General features: G+C 43.5%; 1 protein-coding gene and 1 non-coding gene across 2 annotated transcripts in view; both read left to right on the forward strand.

Moving 5' to 3' along the window:
* LOC126456007 (postacrosomal sheath WW domain-binding protein-like) overlaps positions 1-16403 on the forward strand; it is a 29924-nt gene that overhangs the window by 7824 nt on the left and 5697 nt on the right. The window contains exon 2 of the mRNA XM_050091763.1: positions 14821-14929. Coding sequence (XP_049947720.1) covers positions 14821-14929 — 109 coding nt within the window. The remainder of the gene's footprint in view (positions 1-14820; positions 14930-16403) is intronic.
* Trnas-cga (transfer RNA serine (anticodon CGA)) lies at positions 3166-3240 on the forward strand. The gene has a single exon. It is a non-coding gene; the product is annotated as a tRNA-Ser (tRNA).

The following is a 16403-nucleotide window of genomic DNA, read 5'->3' on the forward strand; positions in this document are numbered from 1 at the left end:
ACCATTAAGTGTGATCTTTCCGCTGAGTAAATATTTCTATATTTATTTTTTGACAACGACTCAATTAAAGAACATGAAACTTTTACATCTTCGTCTCATATCGCATGTTCATTATTTGTCGTGGTAGTTAATGATATTTTGAAAGTGAAGTGAAAGTGAGAGGTGGCACAATGGGTAGCACTGCGGCTCCTAGCCGGGAGAGGGGGGGGGGGGCAGAGGGGGGGGGGATCAGAGGGCAGGGGGACAGTGGGGGGGGGGGGGGGAGGTTCAGGTCCCCGGCTGATCGTCCCCGACATCTGTTAAAGGCCAGGATGGTTCATTTCGACAGGACACGGCCAATCTCTTCTCCAAATCGAAAATGCGCTTCGTCTTGATGACTTCGTCCTGTCGACGGAACATTAAACTGTAATCTTCCTTGCCTGCTGGGGTGGCCGAGTGGTTCTAGGCGCTAGAGTCTGGAGCCGCGCGACCGCTACGGTCGCAGGTTCGAATCCTGCCTCGGGCATGGATGTTAAGTCCCATAGTGCTCAGAGCCATTTGAACCACTTATTAGGTCAATAACATGAAGCACTAGCTGCAAATCAAGTTAGTGTAGCGCGTGTGTACGCATTAAATGTTAGACAAGAGGTTGCAAAATTATACATTAAAATGAATACGTGACATTGAGAATTCCAAGCAAACATACTTGTAATAAAAACGTATCGTCGTTGCAGTTGCAAGTGGAGCATCATTCCTTTTCTCCAAATTCTCTTTTCAAAATTTCAAAATGTTGCCCTTGTGTTCTCTATTTGATTTATTTTATTTATGATTTAGCATAGGGGAAAACTGCAGAAAAATGTGACGTGTAAACCAGAAATGTAAGAAATATGTGAACCATTCGGAAGTATTAACAGTCTCTGTACACAAAAGAAAATTTCTGACTGACTCATCATCACCCAGCACAAACCGCTCAGGACAGAAACTTGAAATCTGGAGAAGGTGTGGATCTTATATCGTAGGCTTCGTTTGGAAAGGGATTTTTCTAAATTCCAACCATAAGGGGGTGAAATAGGGATCAAAGGTTTTTCTTGAAAATGACACTACTAGGGCAATTTTGAAGCTAGGCTACGAAAATTGGTATCTGGTTTCTTGGTCAGAAATAAAGACATACGTGTTTCAATATTTTTTTGGGAATTTAATCCTATGGGCCTTAAATTGCGGGTGGAAGTATTTTATTTTAAAAAATGTCTTTATTAAAGAACTACTAAAAATTTTTTGAAGCTACGTCTATGAACATTAGTATTTGTCTTCTCGGTTACAAATAAAAAATACGTGTTTCAGTGTTTTTGGAAACTAGAGGATGAGCTTTTTTTATGAAAAGGTTTTATTATGAAAGAATTTTTAAAGCTAAATCTATGAAACTTTGTATTTGGGTGTTTGTTAGAAATAAAACACACGCATGTCACTGTTTTTGGAAGTTCAACTCCTAAGGGAGTGAAAGAGGAGATTATATGAACATGAAGTAGGGGATGAAACGTTTAATGAAAATATCTCATCACGAAAGCATTTTAAAGCTAAATCTTTGAAAACTGGTGGTTGGCTTCCCGGTTAGAGATGAAAAAATAGATGTTTCACTGTTTTTGGAAATTCAACCTCTAAGGGGGTGAAATAGTGTCAGACTGATTCACTTATTCCTCATTGCCCAGCCCAAACCGGTAGGGATAGAAGCTTGAAGTTTGGGGATGGCGTGTATCTTATACTGTAGGCATCCTTTAAAAAGGGATTTCCGAAATTCCACTCCTAAGGGAGTGAAATAGGATATGAAAGTCTTTTTGGAAGTATGTCGCTATTAAAGGAATTTCGAAGCTAGAACTACGTAAACTGGTATTTGGTTTCTCAGTTAGAAAATAAAAAATACGTGTCTCAGCATTTCTAAAAGGGTAAAACATGGGTGAAAGCTTTTTCAAAATAAGTAAGCACTAAAGAACTAACGCTACATCTATTACAATTGATATTGGACTTTTCGGTTTAAAACAAAAGAAATATATATACATGTTTCGATTTTTCTGGACATTCAATCGCTAAGTTAGGCAGTAGGGGATGAACATTTTTAATGAAATATTACGTTACATTAAAAAAATTAAAGCTGAATTTATGAAAACTGGCATTTCACTTCTTGATTATACATAAAGAAATATTTGTTAGGGTACTCAAAAGGCTTGATTAACAAAAAGTTGTTTGGACTCCACCTACCAGAATCACTTTGTGGTCAGAAGTATAATCGGAAAAGAACATGCTTACATGGCCTTAATTAGCGTGAAAAGTTTAGAAGGTGTTGCAGTTTGTGAACGACATAAAAATTCGATTAAATAAAAATCTCTGCAGTACATACAGTCTACGCGAGCGGAGCGGCGAACGCTAAGCTAGTACTAGTATAAAATTACAGCATGTGAACATTTAGAGATGTTACAAATTACACAGTTCTACCATAATTTAAGTTGTCGTAGGTTAACCATGGAATTGACTTTGCAGAGTCGTTTATGAAGTCGTTCCACTCTCCTTGATATCTTTTTCTTGGACATTCACGAGTAATGTAGTCTGCTGTTGGCTCTACTGCGCCACAATCCAATTCAGGACTGCGTAGCACCTCCAATTTATAGAGAGATTTTTGCTTCTTGTATGCCTGAATCTGTTGAGGCCGAGACGGGTGTAGATTTTTCCAGGCATCGTCGTGTCAGTAGCCAGTGAAGTTGGGTCAGTCCAACGCGCAGTGGCTTCTCCAGCAGTGTAAGTTTAGATCTGCGGCACACTCTGAATGAGAAGGAATAGGTTGATAAAGATTGTCGAGATCCCACACGGGCTATCTAAATTCAAGCCTCGATGTGGAAGAATTTTGTTTTTCAAGAAATGATTGATTTACATCTAAACATTTACTCCGCAAGCCACTTTACGGTGTGTGGCGGAGACACTACCAGTACCATTATCTGTTCAATTATTTGTTGTATGTGAAACTTCCTGGTAGATTAAAACTGTATGCCGCACCGAGACTCGAACTCGGGACCTATACCTTTCTTCCAGGAGTGCTAGTTCTGTAAGGTCTGCATGAGAGCTTCTATGAAGTTTGGAAAGTAGGAGACTAGGTACTGGCGGAAGGGAAGTAAAGCTGTGAGGATGGGGCGTGAGTAGTGCTTGGATAGCTCAGTTGGTAGAGCACTTGCCCGCGAAAGGCAAAGGTCCCGAGTTCGAGTCTCGGTCCGGCACACAGTTTTAATCTGTCAGGAAGTTTCATATCAGCGCACACTCCGCTGCAGAGTGAAAATCTCATTCTGGATTTGTTGGATGTATTCCAATCTCCGTCCTCCTCTGCAGCTTTTACCAACTCAAGCACCATGGGAGTTACTCCCCAATGTCTTAACATATGTACTATTGTCCTGCCCCTCCGTCTTGTCAGTGTTTTCCATATGTTTCTTTCTTCGCCGATTCTGCGGAGAACCTCCTCATTTCTTATCTTATTAGTCCAACTAAATTTTAATATTCTTCTATAGCATCATAGCCTCAAACGCTTCGATTCTCTTCTGTTAGTTTCTTCACTGTCCGTGATTTACTTCCAAATGAAGCCTCACAATTTCTTTCGCCAAATTAAGATCGATCTTTGATATCAGTAAACTTCTCTTGGCCGGGAATTCCCTTTTTGCCTTCGTTAGCCTGCTTTTTATGTCCTCATTGCTTCGCCCATCAAGCGTATTTTTGCTTCCAAGATAGCAGAATTACTTAACTTCATCGACTGCGTAACCATCAATCCTGATGTTAAATTTCTCGCTGTTCTCATTCGTGATCACCAATTTTCTGCTATTTCTAATTGCTTTTATCTTTCTCCGGTTTACTCTCAATCCATATTCCTTCATGGTGTCAATTCCCTCCAGCACTGCTTCAGACATTAGTCGGGTCCATGCCACGTCGTGACACTTCTGTGTGCTCGCAGGGCCCTACACGATATTACGCAGGTGTACCAGTATTTTTTTTTTTTTTTTTTGCTCTTCAGCTATATACACTTGTGTTGATTTTTAAGTAAATGTAACAGACAAAGACAAAAATGTTGTCCTCCAAAAATGTTACGTGATTGAACCAAGTATAAAACTTTATTAGTTTTCTAGAGGCGCTAATGATTTAACGACTAGGTTGCAAATGGATAATTCAATCCCTGTTCACATACACGTTTTATAATAAGAAATAAAAACTTTACCATATTTTAATTAGATTGAAACAAGACAGCAACAGATCAAACAATCCAGAATTAAATGCCGAACAAACGAAACATATCTTAATAAATTATAGTAATTTTAATTGCGAGGTGGAAATTACAGCAGGAAGACCCGTATTGGAATTAGTAACAACATTGGACAGAATCATGAATGCAATGCTGTATTTATGTATTAGTTGCCGTTGTTGCATATGACCTGCACCCTAGGGGATATTTCAGTCCGTGTCTCACAGTCATTTTTATTATTAACATCCATAGTGAATAAAAAAAACAGTAATATAGGTAGTTGTGATAGTACCAACGAAAGTCACTAAATTGCAGGCCGATCAAAAGACCGAACGGAACCCGACATTCCCCGAAGTGTGACGGAACTGTTCGAACAATTCGGGTCGTGTACAAGCACAGCCTTACTGTTGTCGTCTGAAGTCTGGCAAGGGTTCTTAGACAGGACATGAAGCCAGGGAACTGTTACTAATTTTAAAGTGCCAGTGGTAATTCTCAATTCTCAAGGATGACAAGAGTGGTTCTAGCCCACACAAGAGGACTGTATTCCGCAACATACACGACTGATTATGCTGCCGTGCGTCAAACTGTGTTTGTACTCCATGTTCAGTCGACTGTGTATTCTGTTGCTTAGCCTATTCATGTACAAAAAATTTTTTTAAATAACCGTATGAAATCCGGTGGCGATAAATATGTTGTTCTTCTCAAAGGACTCGACGGAAATAAACTAGGGGTACCCTAACGTTACACATGAGAAGTTTTCCACCATCGCACCTCGAACCAACAGGTCGAACACAATCGCATAAATGATGTTCAAAGTCGTCGGCCGCAGGAAAGAATCAACAGCACATAACTGCCCAAAAACACATCACGTAAGGCTCCGCTTTCACCTTCCACTCATGTACATATTCATTTGGCCGTCCAGCGCCGCTGCAGTTCCACTGTATCTCTGCGCATATAAAGCCAGTAACGGCGCACGCAAGCCTCGGGAATCGCTGATCGACACGTTCAAGTGTAAGAAGGCACTTTCTATGCTGCAAGTCTAGCGACTGAATCTCTGGTAGCGCCGCTTTCCTAGGTGGCCTAGAAGCGTTTCCATTGGCCGCTTAAATGGTAATACGACGCTGTTTCAGTTGGCTTCGCTCTAATTCCTAGCGAAAGAAAGTGCGCCGATGGATGTCTCTCCAACGCGGAGTAGAAAAGCAAATTGAAAGAGCATAATAATGTTGACCTTTAATTACGCGGGAATATTCCAGTAGTTAATCGAATTCCACGGAATTTGCTTACGTTATCAAGTCTTCTTCCTCAAGAAACAGCGGACGCAGAAGTCTCTACATTAGTAACTTTGACGCACCTACATAATAAAAAGGTATTGCGCGTTTGCACAGTACGATACAATCCAGAGGTTCCTCATCAGTCATTTGACGTTCAGTACCGAGGAAAGGCATCCTCTAATACTCAATTTCTTTTATTCCAGTCTGTGACCACAAAAGTTTTGTCGTCAGACTAACGAGTTCGGTCAGTGGTGACCATCTTCAGAAAAAAGAGGCATACATATACACCTAATGGACAATCTACGTCTTGAACAATAATTATGGAAAAGTACTGCTGTCATAGGTGCGCTTAAAAACGTAACGAAGAGTGCCTGTTTGAAACATGTCCTAATATAATTAAGCCAGGATGGCATCGCCAAGAGGGACAAACAAAATTAGATAGGCTTCTTCGAACATATCTAAACATAAATTGGTAACCGGAGTGTCTGAGAAGTGATTGTGTAAACAGCGCTACTGCTCAAAACAAACTAAGATACATTTTCTACAAAAATATATTTGTGCCGTAACCTCGTTAGGCGTCGCTACTGTGCACATATTTAACCAATATGCAACTATACAAAAACGCAGTTAAGTAAAAACTTACAATTAGGAAAAAACTATTCTGAGATTACAAAATGTTATAAGTTCTCACAGCAACAAAACTGAATACAGTAAAACAGCAAATTAAATTTTAAAATTTTTAAAAAGCAGTGGGTAAGTGGTAATACGTGATTGTGAAATCCTACTGCGGCAACTTTAGATAACTAGTAACAACATAACGAAGTACAAGCACAACTCCGTCTACAGTCCCCGACGAGCCCATCGGCACCGACCGACCGCCGTGTCATCGTTTGCCAATGGCGTGACTGAATGCGGAAATGAGCAGCGTGGAGACAAAAAAACCGCTCTCCCGGCCGTTGTCAGATTTCGTGGCGTGGAACCTCTACTACTCTGTCAAGTCGCTTCTCAGTTGGCAACTGGAGGGCGAGTGCACCCTGTCCCAGTCCTCCCACCAACGAAAAGTCCCTATCAGTGCCGGGAATCGAACCCAGGTCCTCTGCATGGCACTCAGCCTCGCTGACCATTCAGCTACAGAGACGGACCAAGTATAAGTCTAAGGAGCCGACAATATTACATAAAAATGACAAAATAATTAGTGAAAACAATCCAGACAGATAAAACTTAACGTAGCCTATAATTCTGTGGATTAACTATACCGAGGCCGGCCGGAGTGGCCGAGCGGTTCTAGGCACTACAGTCTGGAATCGCGCGACCGCTACGGTCGCAGGCTCAAATCGTGCCTCGGTCATGGATGTGTGTGATGTCCTTGGGTTAGTTAGGTTTAAGTAGTTCTAAATTCTAGGGGACTGATGACCTCAGAAGTTAAGTCCCACAGTGCTTAGAGCCATTTGAACCATTTTTTAACTATACTGATTGGTCAGAAAGAAACTGAAAAACTTGTAAAGGTGTTGCAGGGCAGTTTGTGCTGGGAAATATTTCTTACGAAAAAAATTCGATATGTTCTGCCGTTTCCGATTTATTTAGCGTTGAAGTTAGATAATTACATCTTTGCGCGCGTAAATTTAAGCATTTTTACACGTTGAAATGCGGTAATGAACAGTTACCGCTTGTTCAAATGCTCATCACCAGTTAAAATGTGCCTTTTTCAGATGTGATAAATTTACGCTGATGCAAACTAAAATCGCAACACCAAAAAATAATTAATGTATAGTAATGAAATTTCGGGAGCACATTTGCTCAGAAACAGATTTAAGTGATTAACATTGCAAGATCACGGGTTAATGTAAGTGCGAGATAAGCCGTTGAAAATGTATAATGCTGGTACATTAACAACCGGTGTAACCGCCTGAATGTTGATTGCAAGCATACAAATGTGCTTGCGTCGTGTTGTACAGGTGCCAGACGTCGATTTTGGGATGGAGTTCAGTACCTTTTGCATTTGGTTGGTAAATACAGGGACGGTCAGTGCTGGCTGTGGATGATGCTGGAGTTGTCCGATGATATGTCATATGTGTTCAACTGGAGACAGATTTGGTGATTGAGTAGTCCAAGACAACACGTTGACGCTCTTTAGAGCATGTTGGGTTACAACAGTGGTGAGTAAGAGAGCGTTATCCAGTTGGAAAACACTCCCTGGCAGGCTGTTCATGAATGGCAGCACAACAGGTGGAATCGCCAGACTGACGTACAGATCTGCAGCCATGGTGCATGGGGTAACCACTAAAGTCCTCCTGCTGTCATACGAAATCCCATCCCGGACCGTAACTCCAGGTATAGGCCCAGCGTGTCTAGCATGCACACAGGTCGATTGCTGGCCCTCAACTGGCCTTCTTCTAACCATCACTGGCACTGAGCAGGACCAGCTTTCATCAGAAAACACAGCAAACATCCACCCTGCCGTCCAATGAGCTCTCGCTTGACACCACTGAAGTCGCAAACGGCGGTATTGTCTGGTTCGGAGCTGTCTTTGAAGTAACCGCTTTACAATAGTTCATTGTGTCACTGTGGTGCAAGCTACTGCTCAAACTGGTGCTACAGATAAATTACGACGCACCAGAGCCGTACGTGGAACACAACTGTTTTCCTTCTTGGTGAAGCCACGTCACCTCCGGAGTTCGGTCATCTTGCAACCATATATTTTCGTGACCACCACTGTCAACAATGATGTATAATGGCTACGTTCCTGCCAAGTCTTTCTGCAGTATCATGGAAGAAACATCCAGCTTCTCGTAGCCATATTACACGACCTGGTTCAAACTCGGTGAGGTGTTGATAATGGCGTCTTCGTCGCTTTAAAGGCATTCTTGACTAACGTCAGCTCACCACGTCCAATCTCAAAGATAACTAACGTTGGCGACCGCTACAGCGCGTATTTAAAGCACAGCTGATTTGCATCCTCATCGTGGCGCTACTGGTGTGAAGTATGAGTAGACATCCTCTTTCCGATATAGAAACACGCCTAACAACTTCCGTCTGTGATGCCAACTCCTTGTTTTTGCGTTTTTTTTCCATCAGTTTAGTATAAGAAACGAAACGAAGAACATTTTTGGCGATATTGTCTGTGGCAAGTTGCTTGAATTTTCGGGCAACAATCTGATTGGCTAACTTCAGTGCTAATTAAATCGGAAACGGAGCAATATACACTCCTGGAAATGGAAAAAAGAACACATTGACACCGGTGTGTCAGACCCACCATACTTGCTCCGGACACTGCGAGAGGGCTGTACAAGCAATGATCACAAGCACGGCACAGCGGACACACCAGGAACCGCGGTGTTGGACGTCGAATGGCGCTAGCTGCGCAGCATTTGTGCACCGCCGCCGTCAGTGTCAGCCAGTTTGCCGTGGCATACGGAGCTCCATCGCAGTCTTCAACACTGGTAGCATGCCGCGACAGCGTGGACGTGAACCGTATGTGCAGCTGACGGACTTTGAGCGAGGGCGTATAGTGGGCATGCGGGAGGCCGAGTGGACGTACCGCCGAATTGCTCAACACGTGGGGCGTGAGGTCTCCACAGTACATCGATGTTGTCGCCAGTGGTCGGCGGAAGGTGCACGTGCCCGTCGACCTGGGACCGGACCGCAGCGACGCACGGATGCACGCCAAGACCGTAGGATCCTAGGCAGTGCCGTAGGGGACCGCACCGCCACTTCCCAGCAAATTAGGGACACTGTTGCTCCTGGGGTATCGGCGAGGACCATTCGCAACCGTCTCCATGAAGCTGGGCTACGGTCCCGCACACCGTTAGGCCGTCTTCCGCTCACGCCCCAACATCGTGCAGCCCGCCTCCAGTGGTGTCGCGACAGGCGTGAATGGAGGGACGAATGGAGACGTGTCGTCTTCAGCGATGAGAGTCGCTTCTGCCTTGGTGCCAATGATGGTCGTATGCGTGTTTGGCGGCGTGCAGGTGAGCGCCACAATCAGGACTGCATACGACCGAGGCACACAGGGCCAACACCCGGCATCATGGTGTGGGGAGCGATCTCCTACACTGGCCGTACACCACTGGTGATCGTCGAGGGGACACTGAATAGTGCACAGTACATCCAAACCGTCATCGAACCCATCGTTCTACCATTCCTAGACCGGCAAGGGAACTTGCTGTTCCAACAGGACAATGCACGTCCGCATGTATCCCGTGCCACCCAACGTGCTCTAGAAGGTGTAAGTCAACTACCCTGGCCAGCAAGATCTCCGGATCTGTCCCGCATTCAGCATGTTTGGGACTGGATGAAGCGTCGTCTCACGCGGTCTGCACGTCCAGCACGAACGCTGGTCCAACTGAGGCGCCAGGTGGAAATGGCATGGCAAGCCGTTCCACAGGACTACATCCAGCATCTCTACGATCGTCTCCATGGGAGAATAGCAGCCTGCATTGCTGCGAAAGGTGAATATACACTGTACTAGTGCCGACATTGTGCATGCTCTGTTGCCTGTGTCTATGTGCCTGTGGTTCTGTCAGTGTGATCATGTGATGTATCTGACCCCAGGAATGTGTCAATAAAGTTTCCCCTTCCTGGGACAATGAATTCACGGTGTTCTTATTTCAATTTCCAGGAGTGTATCAAGCTTTTTTCTTATGAATTACTTGTCACCACACCCTACCCTGCAACAACCATACACGCTTTTCAGACTCTTTCCGAGCAACCTGTATGAGTCGCCGAGATCTACGAAGCTCACAGTAGAGCTAAAATATATCTTAGCATTAAATGTTACTGAAAGAAGCATAGATAACAGGAAATACAAGAAAAAGATAAAAATTTAGGCAGAAAGCTTACGTCTTCAGCTGACAAGGAGCAAGGAGGGAGAACACCCCCCCCCCCCCAAAAAAAAAAATAAATAAATAAATAAAAAAACTGGATCCACTAGGTATGAGCACTCGTTGAGATAACGTTCTGAGATTATTAAAGTAATATGGGCACAAAGAAAGGCTAGACAAAACTCTGAAATCCCATTTGTTGCACATTGTATAGTCGACTAGGGGCCAAAATATGAATGAAAACTAAGTAAATGTGAATTACTTCTCATGGTCGTGGTTCACAGAAATTCAGACTTTTTAAAAGACATCGTGTTCGTTGTTGACAGTACAAAATTATTTATTTCACTTCACTATCGCGGTTTTGGCCTTTGGGCCATTATGAAGTGGTACTACAGAAGATTTTTCTTCAACACACGTCAGACTTTTAAAACCTTTCGACACGTATACATGTCATCGTCAAAGCTAAGTCTTTCACTTTACGGACACAGTAAAATCAAGCGTGTGCAAAGTTCTGTAAATCGTGGAATGATGTACAGAAACGATGTCCAGAGCTTTGCACAAGTTTGATGTTGTTGTGAGCCCACAGTGAAAAGGCTTAGCTTTGAAGATGATGTGTACAGACGTCGGAAGATTATAAAAGTCTCACCTCAACAAACTCTTCGCAATACCTCTTGATAAGGGCCGAAACTGCAATTATTTGTCTCTCATTTCTAATCATTTAATTTGTCTCTCAAAATAGCTCTTATCATTGCAGTTAGTCGTTTGTTTCCTGTTACCTTAATTAGTTTTTTCTAATTATTGTTATTTACAGGGTGTTTCAAAATGAATAAAAGGATTTTAAAGCTTTGTAGCATTTATTACGTTCACCATACAATAATACATCAAATGAAAGAGCAGCTGAACAGTTTTGTTATACCTGTGCACAGAGGGATGAGTATGGAATGAACAAGAGTGACTGAATAACGTGCTGAACGAGTGACAGTCTTCCACGCGTAACTAGAAATCATTTCTGAAAGCTAGAAGCTAGTAGTGAACTAGCAATTCCAGTGACGTCTGAGTGGAGATGCTTACAACTATGTCATTATCGTTTGCAGCTGTTACAAACTCTGAAGGCTACAGACTACGGTTTACGTAAAAATTTTGCAAACGGAATGTTGCTGCATGACGATGAATATCTTCAGGATCGTGTCGTCTTTAGTTATCAACTGACATTTCACCTAAGTGACAATGTGAAAACACATAAATTGCACATTTGGTAATCAGTAAATACCCACGAGAAGGTACAATTGTAACGAGACTGCCCTAAATTGCATGTTTGTTATGCCATATCCCGACAGAATGTTTACAGATGAAGCAACTGTAACTGGTGTTTCGTTTCTTAATGCGCTAGAACTATGGCTATTCCCTCGATGAGAAGAAGCTGAATCACAGAACTTTTTTTTTTTTTTGGCAGCCACCTCACTGGCATAACTCAGTACGCCGCTGGTTAAACGCAGAACTTGGTTCGCGTGACTTCCACGTTCACTCGCGATCTGAAGCCATGCGATTTTCACTTTCTGGGGGTTCATAAAGGATAGTGTATATGTGCCACCACTACCAGCTGATCTACCCGGTTTTAGAAACAGCAATGTTGCAACAATTACTTTAGACACACTGATCAAGGTTTGGGAAGAAATCGCCTATCGCGTCGATGAGCGACGAATGGCGCTCGCACTGAACAGCAACAAAAACTGTTTGAGTTACTCTTTCATTTGCTTTATTGTTTATAATTGCAAGCAGAATATAATAAATGTTAGACGGCCCAGAAATTCAATAATTCTCCGCAGGCCAGGATATTTCAATAATATTATTGTCCACAAATCACTGCGTAATCGTCATGCCGATATGAACAATGATTGTCTGCGAACTGTTACTCTACTGAGTGCAGTTCACAGTGCTGTAAAGTGTTTTCGTATCCTTGCGCATGTAGTGTTTTCTTAAGCTCAATAAAGGGGCCACAATCTAAACGGGGGAAACCCCACCATACTTTAACACACCTCCTCCGTACATTGCTGTTGCCACTACGTATGATGGCAGGTAACCTTCTCAAGGCATTCGCCAAATCCAAATCCTTCCATCGGATTGCCACTCCAAATAATTCATTTACAGTCATCCGCTGCCCAATGGCGTCGCTCGTTACATTTCCTCCAGCGTCGTTTAACATTGACTACAGAAATATGTGGCCTATGGTCAGCTGCTCGACTATTGCAGCCCATTTTTTTAATTCATTACGCACGGTTATTATGCTAGCTGGTCTGCCGGTAGGACTTTGGAACTCATGACTAATTCATGACGCCGTCCGCAATGTTCGATGATCCCTTCGGTCAGTACATGAGTTCTGCTTAGCCTTGGTTTAGCTGTCGTCATTCCTTCGAGTTTCCACTTCTCAATCGTTTTCACCGCTGGTGGACGGGGAAAGCTTTAGGCGAGTTGAAATGTCCCTGATGGATCTGTTACTCAGGTGACATCCAATGATTAGTCCAAGTTCGAAACCAGTGAGCCCTACTGACCGACCCATTCTGCTCTTACTGCTTCTCTGCTGGCGACACAACGCTTCTTGCCTCCTTTCATACTAGCGGGTCAGCCTCTCGTGACATCCAGTGGTCAATTCCGCAATGCATACGGGTATTCGGATACTTTCAATCGGGCAGTGAAGACTACACCACCGATAACTACAAGCTAACGTCCACTTCCTTGGCCAGCTCTTCATAGAGTGAACGATCTTAGGGTGCTACGAACGCTCTCTCGCCCTTGTACAACGTAAAATTTGTTCTGACCAATGCCCAGCGTAATTCTGTGGTTGTCCTTCAAACTCTCGTAATAGTGGGCGCGAGCTTGGACATGTCGAGCTGAGAGCGGGGCGGAGATCCCGCTACGTCGCTAGATACCTTGTCCTGGTGGTGTATGGAAAGAATAGCTTTGAGCTCCAAATCCACAGTCACCGTTTCCGACCAGCCTGTAGCTTTTGAAATTTTTGCATCTTTTCCAACGGCAGTGCTGATACTTACTGCTACAGTGAAGTTAATAACTGATCTAGACACGCGTCTTGTCTCTAGATCACTTGAGTGTTCTTCGACTCACCCTCGCCACATCACCCCTTTGCCTGCTCACCTTTATGCTTTAGTCAGTCCCAATTAAATAACCTAATAGGCATTTATTCTCACCGTTTAAACAAAATAACATTACAAATTCAACCAGAGGTGACAAAAAGGGATGACCGTCGCCGAAATTTTGTTAATGCCTTTGAAATCATCTTATTTATTGACATGTTATATGCATTAAACGGGGTGCTGTCTCTTACCCTAAGCTGGTGGTGACCGGAAAGAATTCGATGCCAGTCAACGTGTGTGGCTTTCTGTTTCCATCAACCTGCCACTTTACCTAGAGCTTATACTATATGGATATTGCAATTTCTTCCAACAGTGTCACTTTAAATTATAATATAATTATTTTAGGGGGAACGTTAAACTGTAAGAACACCCGAAAAAGACAGGTGCAAAATATCATGCAGAAGCTATATCGCACCACAAGGGACTCTTCTGCATCAATGCTATGAACAACACCTTAGGCTCTGGTTTATTCAATGGCAGAATACTGCTGTCCACATCAAGAAAATAGAAATCGAACTAAATAACAGAATTCGAACGATTTCAGGCACGATTAAGAGCCTATCACCTACTGGCTACTAGTCTTAAGTCATATACCTCCACCATAACTCCAAAAATAACTTGCATTTCTAAGAGAATTTATAAAAATTTAAAAAATTAAGTTTTATTTTCACCAGTTCCCTAATAAATTATATAAGTATTAAACGACTCCACTCTAGAAAACCACCGTTTTTGGAACCTATGTGCTTAGAAAATCAGGACTTTTATATTATGCAATAGCAGAAGAAAGTCTGGAAGATACTGGAACTGTGTATCTGAAGGAATTCCCATGTACCTCTGAAAAATCGACTGGCTTTGACCTCCCAAGAAAATTCTGGGTAATTATACACCAAATTAGAGGCCAGCCGCGGCAAACTCGTGGATTCATTATAAAAACAGAAAGTAAACACATCTCCGAAGCAGAAAGGCAGACAATACAGCGCATAGCGCAGACATGTCCACTAAGAACCTACACGGAACGATATGACGACTTCTTGAGTGTAAGATAGTTCAGTTAACTACATTTGTAACCTACACGTTTCCTTTTGAATGTTGTTGTTAGTTTATGTTAATTAATGTGATTTGTAATAATGCAGTAAAAAAGTAAAAAAAATAAACAGCTGCTTCATCAAAATAGCTAGATCCAGCGCTGGTCCAACCAACCTCCGACTGACGAATGTTTCACTACATACACTGTACTCACAAGCACTAATGGAGATGGCAAGAGACCCTTTGACTGCACTCTGCACGACATTAAGTTCCTCCGGTGAAACTCGTGTATGCTGTTTGACTTGCAGGTGCTGTCGGCGCTGATGTACAACGCCTGCGGCAGCCAGTCTGACACATACGAGTATGAAAGCAAGCCGAAGAGGGGCCTCGAAGCTTCTTTAGCGTATGGATATCCAGGTTAGTATCCGCAAAGTAGTGATCACAGAGTCTCTGATCTTAGGAAAATAACTAGTGCATTCAGTTACAACAGATCTAAACTTATAAAATGGTTCAAATGGCTCTGAGCACTATGGGACTCAACATCTTAGGTCCCCTAGAACTTAGAACTACTTGAACCTAACTAACCTAAGGACATCACACACATCCATGCCCGAAGCAGGATTCGAACTTGCGACCGTAGCAGTCCCGCGGCTCCGGACTGCAGCGCCAGAACCGCACGGCCACCGCGGCCGGCATCTAAACTTATAACAAGACCATGTTACACTACTGGCCATAAAAATTGCTGCACCAATAAGAAATGCAGATGATAAACGGGTATTCATTGGACAAATATATTATACTAGAACTGACATGTCATTACATTTTCACGGAATTTGGGTGCATAGATCATGAGAAATCAGTACCCAGAACAACCACCGCTGGCCGTAATAACGGCCTTGATACGCCTGGGCATTGAGTCAAACAGAACTTGGATGGCGTGTGCAGGTACAGCTGCACACGCAGCTTTAACACGACCCCACAGTTCATCAAGAGTAGTGACTGGCGTATTGTGACGAGCCAGTTGCTCGGCCACCATTGACCAGACGTTTTCAATTGGTGAGAAATCTGGAGAATGTGCTGGCCAGGGCAGCAGTCGAACACTTCCTGTATCCAGAAAGGCCCGTACAGGACCTGCAACATGCGGTCGCGCATTATCCTGCTGAAATGTAGGGTTTCACAGGGATCGAATTAAGGGTAGAGCCATAGGTTGTAACACATCTGAAATATAACTTCCACTGTTCAAAGTGCCATCAATGCCAACAAGAGGTGACCGAGACGTGTAATCAATGGCACCCCATACCATCACCCCGGGTGATACGCCAGTATGGCGATGACGAATACACATTTCCTATGTGCGTTCACCGCGATGTCGCCAAACACGGCTGCGACCATCATGATGCTGTAAACAGAACCCGGATTCATCCGAACAAGTGTAGTTTTGCCTTTCGTGCACCCAGGTTCGTCGTTGAGTACACCATCGCAGGCGCTCCTGTCTCTGATGCAGCATCACGGATAACCGCAGCCATGGTCTCCGAGCTGATAGCCCATGCTGCTGCAAACGTCGTCGAACTGTTCGTTCAGATGGTTGTTGTCTTCCAAACGTTCCCATCTGTTGACTCAGGGATCGAGACGTAGCTGCACGATCCGTTACAGCCATGCGGATAAGATGCCTGCCGTCTCGACCGCTAGTGATACGAGGCCGTTGGGATCCATCACGGCGTTCCGTATTACCCTCCTGAACACACCGATTCCATATTCTGCTAAGAGTCATTGGATCTCGATAAACGCGAGCAGCAATGTCGCGATACGATAAACCGCAATCGCGATAGGCTACAATCCGACCTTTATGAAAGTCGGAAACGTGATGGTACGCATTTCTCCTCCTTAAACG

Source organism: Schistocerca serialis, chromosome 2 (assembly GCF_023864345.2).
Source record: "Schistocerca serialis cubense isolate TAMUIC-IGC-003099 chromosome 2, iqSchSeri2.2, whole genome shotgun sequence".
NCBI lineage: Eukaryota > Metazoa > Arthropoda > Insecta > Orthoptera > Acrididae > Schistocerca > Schistocerca serialis.